This window comes from Copidosoma floridanum, unplaced genomic scaffold (genome assembly GCF_036245765.1).
Source record: "Copidosoma floridanum isolate Cflo_tuat_1 unplaced genomic scaffold, Cflo_Japanese_pri ptg000030l, whole genome shotgun sequence".
NCBI lineage: Eukaryota > Metazoa > Arthropoda > Insecta > Hymenoptera > Encyrtidae > Copidosoma > Copidosoma floridanum.
Genome location: NW_028321907.1, coordinates 1,431,903 through 1,440,661, shown reverse-complemented (window position 1 = coordinate 1,440,661; position 8,759 = coordinate 1,431,903). Strand labels below are relative to the sequence as shown.

General features: G+C 47.9%; 1 protein-coding gene across 1 annotated transcript; it reads left to right on the top strand.

Annotated features, from left to right (window-relative positions):
* The first annotated feature begins 3,297 nt into the window (after window positions 1-3,297).
* dpn (bHLH protein deadpan) lies at window positions 3,298-8,497 on the top strand. The gene is made up of 3 exons (XM_014361513.2): window positions 3,298-3,390; window positions 3,921-4,016; window positions 7,235-8,497. The coding sequence occupies exons 1-3, from the start codon at window positions 3,298-3,300 to the stop codon at window positions 8,495-8,497; spliced, it is 1,452 nt and encodes a 483-aa protein (XP_014216999.2).
* The last annotated feature ends 262 nt before the right edge of the window (window positions 8,498-8,759 follow it).

Here is an 8,759-nt window from a genome sequence, read left to right as displayed (position 1 = left end):
TCTGCAAACTCGGGCAACGTCAAAGGGGGGAGTTTACGGTCAAAAGCCGATTCAACCCTTTTTTTTTTTTTTTTTTTTTTGAGTGACTCTTTTTTCCTCGCCGACTGAAAGGGCAGTGCTTTTACAAATGATTATTGAATTGTTGTTTATTCCAAGTAACGCTTGTAAACATCTGTCCCTCTCGATTTCATACCAAATTGCCGTGATCTGATATCGTTTGTTGGAAAATGAATGTTTAACTCGCTTTGTTCACTGAGCCATTTGGGAGTACGGCTCTTCCCAATGAGGCATTAGGACCAACAAATTGGCCCTCAAAAGGCGACGCAATCGTCATTAGAGTAACGGTATAATTATACGGTGCATCATCATCGGTAGTACAAGTAGGGAGTCCGAGAGTAAATAAATCATAGAGTCGTAGGGGGGTGGAGGTGAGTTTATATATATATATATATATGGCTGGTCGCGCTGCGCTTTTCCATCAGCTCGGTTTGCGAGGGGACAATCATAAAACTGGGCCCTAGAGGCCCCGGCCAGCCTCGAAAGTTAAAGCTCGCCGGCTCAATAATCGCACGCCGTAAAAATTCATCCGTTTATGACACCGGGCCGTCTCCCTTTCAAGCGCACGGGCCAATAACTAATTTTGTCAGCGCCGCTCGGAGTATAGGATCCGTCACGCGTTTCGCCCGATGATTTGGCCTCGCGTCGAGACGCCTGAAAGGCCGTCCTCCCTTTTCGCCGTTTGCAACGTGTTGGTCCACCGCCGCGCACGTGCCTTTCGGCCTCCTGTACATATTTACTTGCGGAATGACAGTTTTGCAACGATGGCTCGGGACATTTTTTCAATTTTACGATTTTAAGTGTATACTTTGGGTGCGAGTAGCCGCTAAGCGCGGACCAAGGACGGCTAAGTGCGCCGATGGCCGATCATGGGTTTTTTTTTTTTTTTTTTTTTTCGTGACGAGCTTGGGAGGTGTACCATTTGGCAATAATCGGCAAGGTTAATTGCTAATATACGGTGCAATTGTATTAGTTGATTGGAATTTTTTCTCCCTCCCCCCAACCTTATGATATATTGTGCGCTTGGACGTTGCCGGGCGTGTTGTAATTTTTTGGTTTTGTGAAAAATTCGATGTTAACTTTAACAAGGCTTGTCTTACATCTCGAACTAATTCTCGTTAGAGTACCTGTATAGGATGGAATATATATAATATTTTTTTTTTTTTTTTTTTTACTCAATACGCCAAAATTGAGATTTTGTAAAAAAAAGAAGAAAGAAAAAATTAATTTTGGCACTTAATATTCGAAGCGAAGAATTTAACTGAGATGGGAAAACAAGTCTCACTTTTGCCAAGTTTCGTTAAGAAATGCTGTGCACTAAAAAACATCCATCATAACGTACTTTTCCGATAAAATTGTCAGAAATGTGAAAAACAATTGTTCAGCGATGTATTGCGTGTACATAAATATACACTATGCAAGTCGAAAACAGGTATTGGTGTTCTTTCCATTACAAAGCTTGAAAAGTTTAAGATTATTGTACTTTTCGAATCAGAAAAAAAATACGTAAAACTTTTTTCCTCTTATCATGAAATTTCTTTGAGTCGAAAATTGCTTCATTAAAACACTCGGCTGAAAATGTAAAAAAATTAGCATTGCATTAAAAATAATCGGAAGCGAACTTGTTATCGCAAGTATGAACCTATACAGTAAACAAGCTAGTTGTCTAAAATTGAAGAGATATAACGAGCACACGAGGAAGGGGAGAGAGAGAGAGGAAAAAAGTGTAGTTGGCCGGGGAGGAAACAAAAGCAAGCACAGAAGAAATTGTTGCCGCCTGTTGCCGAAGCAATGATAAAGAGAAAAAAAAAAAAAAAAAAAAAAGGAGTCGGAGGATAGAACATAACGTATAGGAGAGGAGGAAACGCGAGCATTACGAGCACACGAGTGTACTTATTTCTTTTGCCCCTACGGGCATGGGAAAGAATTCCCATGCATGCGTCGCGTTGCGCCGAACGCAATGCACCTATACCTACCACTCGTGTCAGTCACACTTATGACGTGCGCTCGCACACATACCTCCGACCTATATCGTACTATCATGTATACTTATGCATGCTAGTGCAACTCTCGCGTGTGGTGCTCTACCGATCTCCCCCTCCTTTGCTTCCGCACTCCCCCTTTCAGCGGCGATTAGATGCCGACTCTCGTCATTGTCGACATCACTTTATCTCATGTACATATATATGTCTCGCTCGCCGATTTTGGATCGTTAAAATTATCCGTACTGTGGGAACCGGCGTAAAAATTACTCAAATTTTTCTCTCTCGCGCGTGCGACGATTTTTTAGTTTTATTCACGCGCCATTTGAACTCTCGTAGGTGACTGGCACGAGTTCATGGACACGATGATGAACGAAAATTAAAAAAAATCAATCGACCAAACGGCAAGGCAAGCGTTAAAGTTTTTTCGCGATTGTTTTGTTTTACTTTAATTTTCGTACACATAATATAAATAATATAGTGTACATAAGAAAAGAAAAGAAAAAAAATCCCAAATCGTCAGTTCCCACCGTCAGTACAGCAGAAGCGGCAGCAGATACCCGATAAGAGAGCCGTGAGAGAGCCTGGCGTCGTAAAAAGTAAAAATTATGCCAATAACAAAATTAAGCAGATGTTGAGGAGAGCGAGGGAGCAGCGGTCCCCCCGTCCTGCCATTGGCTGCTCGGGCGACTCCGCCGCTGCATCGGCGTGAATTCCCACACATCAACAGGTCTCGGGAGGGCCGCAACCGGGCTGCCTGCGTGCCGATGTACACACACTCCCCTCCACCGTATACGCCACGACAGGGGCGCAGCAGCCCATTAATACGCCGGGCCCCCCCCCCTCCGTCGCGCCGGGGCCACTCCCCCCACCACTACTTTCCTTGGGTCGTGGGCTCGGTGTATCGGCACGCCGACAGCCCAAACGTCAAACAGTCATCCCTCGCACCCCGAACAGGCCAGCACAGCCCTGCTTCGGGAGTACAGTCCTCGCTCCGTTTGCCCGTTTCGTTGACTTGTATAACTACTTCACTAGTTACTTTTTTTCATTACTATTATCAATAAAAGTGCCAAGCGAACCAACGCAAGTGGGACCAAACGGAATAAAAAAGGAAAAAAAAAAAATCAAGCCAAAGTTGCAAAGTGTGGTTGTTGTTGTTCTTCCCCCAAGTGCCGACGCGCCGGCTGAACGGATCCGTTCGGCTTCGGAGTTTGTGCAAAATCTTGGATAACCAATTGTGATAAGGCAATTCGTCCCGATGGTGGATTACTACAGTTGCAAGATGTCGGGAAGTGACGACGAATTCGAGCCCCAAATTCAAACGGGGATGTCAAAGGCCGAGCTGCGAAGGGTAAGCATCGATCATTTACTTTTCCTGTGCTTTTTTCTTCCAAGGGGTTGTTTCATCCCTTAAACAATAGTAAAAACGACCGTGTGATAATACATTGTATGGTAGAGAATTCCGGATTACTCCTTTGATCGTTCGAAAGATTGAAAGTTAACGGAGACGTGACACTGTTTATTCGTACGTTAATTTCGCGAGAAGAGCATAAGATCCGAGTTGCGCGTCGGCTTTCAAACAAATATAGATACTCTCGCACGTGACTCGAGCTTTTTGCCTTGTGTGTGTATAATATAACAACAGCACCGGGTAGAGCGTATAGAAATATACTTTCTGATAAGGTCGCGTTCGTAAATTCCCGCAGTGCTGAGTCGAGCCTTTTGGAATTTCATTCATAAACGCCTCGCGATAGTGACACATACACACATGTTTTCGTTCACGACGAATTTACGCGCCCGCGTCGGGTTACGCTGTAGGTATATATACATATATGTATTTGCCACGCGTTTAATAAATATTTCTTTTCTCTCCGATTACAGAGCAATAAGCCCATCATGGAGAAGAAGCGCCGGCAGCGTATCAACAACTGCCTGGACGAGTTGAAGAGTCTAATCCTCGAGGCCATGAAAAAAGACGTAAGTTGATTTCTTCTTCTTTTTTTTTTTTTTCTTTTGGTGATCTTTTACTTTTTTTAAATCTCACTTTTGCCGATCAACGATTTTGCCCGATAACGTTATCAATCAATCGTGTTCCCCTGTACGTTCCCACTCGCCTGCACGTGCCGTTCAATGTACGTATAATCTTATAAATGTTGTAAGATTTTTTTTTTTTAAGTACGTTCAGTGCCAGTTGTCGTGATTTCTCGTGACTTTTGAACTTTAAACAAAAAGTAGTTGAGATCGTTAGAAAAAAAGGGTCCATTAATCGAAAGCGACGATGCGTTAAGTCAAATAGCTCCGCTTCATCCAACGGCATTTGTTTTGGGCCGCACATAGCCATATATACACATAATATATATCCTAGGGGTGACGCGCCGAAGGGCGGGAGGTATACATATGTAATACAAAAGGGGGACAGGTTCTGTACTTTGACCTTTCGGAGATGCCTTCGCGTCTACTCGTGGGAACGTTGCGGAGCACGCGCGCCTAAACGTGTGTATGTATAATACGTGGGTGCTCCCGCGCGCGCGCCATCAATTACTATATGCGTGTGTATGGTGTCGTGTCGAACTGTTTGAAAAAAAAGAAATGCTGGAAATCCCCGCGATGAAAAAAAAAAAACCAATTTTTCCCAACGCATACTTAATCCTCTTTCGTATTCGTAGCGCCTGTAGCTCTAGATCTAAATGGTCCGAGACGGTAGCTTTATCATTTTTGTCATCGCGCAGTGACGATTCGTTCGTTCGACAGCCCTGTCAAGTATACGCGCTTTCACGATGTTAATTTTCCCTTCTGACAGAGGATGCGTAAGAAAAAAACAAAGGAGCGGATTCTCCTCCTCTTTCAGGCGAGTTAATTGAATGACGAGTCGCGTAATTCCCGATCAAAGAATGACCGGCGTGATTGTTGCTCCTATACTGTAGCTTCTCCGCTCGATGATCGAGGGGTATTCTTCGAAGCTCCGAAAAAAAAAAAAAAAAAAAAAAAACATCAAACCACCGCGAAAATCATAGTCGAACCAACTATAGTTTGCATTCAATTAGCGCCGGAGGGTCGTTACTAACGCGATCAACATCGGCATCTAGGGGCCCTAACGCGTAACAGTATACCCACGGCCGGAGATTGATTTCTCAGACGACGGGCTTAACGAGGCGAGCGTCGCCGGGGAGTAGATGACTTCCGCCAATACACATACTATATATCCTACAGCCAGCTCCTTCGCCGGCCGCCCGCTATATAAGGCCCAATGTATACATGAGCGTGCGTGTAGCAGCCACATATACATATATATACTGCAGGTACATCCCGTATACCTGTTTTATCGGACGTACGTGTATATATATATATATACATATATATTATGGGACACGTGCACGTGCGAGCACCTCTCCCTCCGGGCGCTCATTCAGCAGCGTGCACGCGCACCTTTCGCCCGAAACGCCCCCCGCGTTCGTGGGAACCTCCGAATAATTATTAAAAAGAAAAGAGGGAGCCCGTGTTTCCACTCCTTGTACTCCATACGGTCTCGGGTTGCCCTCCCTCCTGCTCCATCCCTCCTTTGTTGACCGTATCATCTTTGAGAATCCGCTGCTCCCTTTCCATATACACGCGCAGCCCCCTTAAACATATATATATATAATATGTGTACCCTCCGCTCTCACTTACATACTAATACACTCTTTTCTTTCTCTCTCTCTCTCGATCCCTCAATATAAACCAGCGGCACACACACGCTCGCTCTCTCTCCTCATGCATCGGCATCACAGTATCACACGTGAAAGAACAGATCTCTCACACACACACACATCTGGGGCATCAGGCAACAGACGGCGTCTCGAACGTGGGAGCGAAGCGCTCGAGCTCGGCTCAAGCCCCCCTCCCAGTCGGGGCCCTTCCTCCCCTTGCCCACCCTTAGCAGGTGCAGCGTGCCCCGCTACGTGTGTATATGCTTTATGCTTATACACACACATATATACACATTCGGCTGTATAACATATTGTATATGTATACGTACTCTCGCATTTGATCTGCTCTCCTCTCGCGTGTGCGTACCTATACACATGCCTCCACGGGTAATCGCTTTTTTTTTTTTTTTCCCCGCTCCCTTTGCACCGTTCGGAGTGCGTTGGGTGGCTGCAGGTATACCCCCGACAGATACCTAAAATAATATACAGCCCTTCTGTACGATGCTTTTCACCGCGATCTTATACGACGGAATGTCAAGCCGAGAGACCCTTTGCATTCACCCGCACGCGCATCGATCGGCGATACATCGTTTGTGCACTCCTTTGGATAGATCGGCCCAACGTATAATTATATCGTCGTACTTAATCGTGACGATTTTGATGATGATGATGATGAACGAGCCTCCGTCAAAAACGACGGCTAATCAGAGTCGGCTTCCGTTTCACAATCTGACCGAGATTCTCGGCGCGTTAAACTGCCGTATACTCTTTCGAGCCGCTCGAGAATCGGACGTGCGTGCATGTTATATATATGCTGTAAACAGTCAGTCCCACGCCCATTGTCGAGGGGCTGACCGGGCCAGCCGAGACCGCTACCCACGAAAAAACACAAACGCACGAGAGTCGAACGAACGGGACGTATACTTGGTGTGGAAAAAGAAGAAAAAAAAAAGTATATATAATGAAAGGGGGCAGCCCAAGAAGCCAGTGTAGCTCCCTCCGTGTGTGTGTGTATACAGCGCGCGCATTGTGCGCCGAGAATAAAGGAGGAAGCGAATCACCGTGGCCACCGTTAAAGGGCTTTCCTTCGATTTCGGAAAGTCCCGGGGCTTCCCTCCCCCCCCCTACTTTTTTGTCGGGAGGTTTCTTACACACGCGATCGATCCGAGTGGGATGCCTCGGAAGATGATGATCGGTACCGGGCGGGGGTTCGTTTCTTTTCTTCGCGCCAACGGATTCCCACGCGAGGAGGATGATAATGGTTACCCTCGGAGGGATACCGATCAAAAGTTGGGATTCGATCGGGGGCCCGGAAAAAACTTTGACTTTTTTTTTTTTCATACTCCATCGGTTAAACCAACACGCGTCCGATGGTCCGCGTATAGCAAAACTTGTGATCGGCAAAAGTGATTTTTACCGGTAGCAACAAAATAAATCATACTGGTGTTGAAATAAAAAAAAAAAAAAAAAAAAAAAAAAAATCTAAACGCTTGTTGTTTGTCTTTGCAGCCAACCAGACACTCGAAACTGGAAAAAGCGGACATCCTGGAGATGACAGTGAAGCACCTGCAGCAGATTCAGCGCCAGCAATTGAGCAGCGCCGTGGCTACCGATCCCGTGGTCCTCACCAAGTTCCGCTCGGGTTTTTCCGAGTGCGCGAACGAGGTCTCCCGCTACGTGAACCACTTGGAGAACGTCGACCCGACGGTCAAGCAGCGCCTCGTCTCGCACCTCAACAACTGCGTGAGCAACCTCCAGCAGCCCCTCTCGCCCTTCTACAACCACTACGTGCCCTACATGCCCGAGCGCCTCTACCCCGAGGTCAAAGTCGGCTTCCAAGCCGACGTCCAGGGCTGCGGCGGTGGCGACGAGAACAACAACAGCAGCCACGGCGCCACTGCACCCGGGCCCCGCATACAGATACCCAGCAACGTGCAGCTCATCCCGAGCCGGCTACCCACGGGCGAGCTCGCGCTCCTCGTGCCCCCCTCGGCCAACATCACCGGCAACTTTCCGGGATTCTTCCCACCCACGGGCTCGGAGCAGCAGTCGACGCCGACCGGCAACACTCGCATCGGCACCCCTTCGGCCTTCACCGCGGTCCAGCGCACGCACAGTCCCCTGCTCAGTCCGTCGACCTCGACCACCTCGAGCTTCGAGGAGAGCCTCATGACCCACGGCTCCGAGTCGTACCCAACCTGCTTCAAGGTCCCCGAGCAGAGTCCGGCGTCTTCCTCCTCCTCGTCGTCGTCGTCCAGCTACTCCTCGCCCGAGACCCAGAAGCCGCAGATCAGCTCGAGCAGCGACCGTAGCTCACCACCCCAGCTCCTCGTCCCGGTCGAGCAACAACAGCCGCAGAGGTCCGAGGCCAACTCTCCCCCGACCACCGGCCTGGTCAAGCGAGAACCCCTCTCGGTCATCACCGACAAGTGCAACCGAACACTGGGAGGATTGCTGCCGAGCACCAGGAGGGAGCAACACCATCACAGTCTCAAGAGGCACGCCAGCTCCGAGGGACTGGTGTTGCAGCTCGGCGAGCAAAAGAAGCCGAGGCGAGAGGTGGTTCACGAGGCCTGCACGACGACGACCATCGGTGGGGCGTCAACTAGTTCGTCCTTCACCTGTCACAGTCCGACCGGTGTCATCAGGGTGAAGGAGGAGTTCCCGAACTCGTCGAGCGACGAACAGGTCAGGTCGGCCTCGCTCGTTGGTAGTAGCAGCGAAACCTCGGCGACCACGACCACGAACGGGGACATGTGGCGGCCCTGGTGATTCGCGTAGATTAAATGTTTTCTTTTTTTTTTTTTTTTTGTTTACACTCTGTTGACGTTGCCGAGGTTATTAAAGTTGCGGGGGGAGGGAGCCATCAGCTGGTTGTACTGCCAAATCTACGTGAGGCGTTTTGCTGCGATATATACCTTTTATAATAAACTAACACTGTAATATATATATATGTACACTGTAATGGTTTTTTTGTTTTGTTTTGAGCGTTGTGCCTTATCGAGCGTTTGTATAGTGCATATATACGGGATTG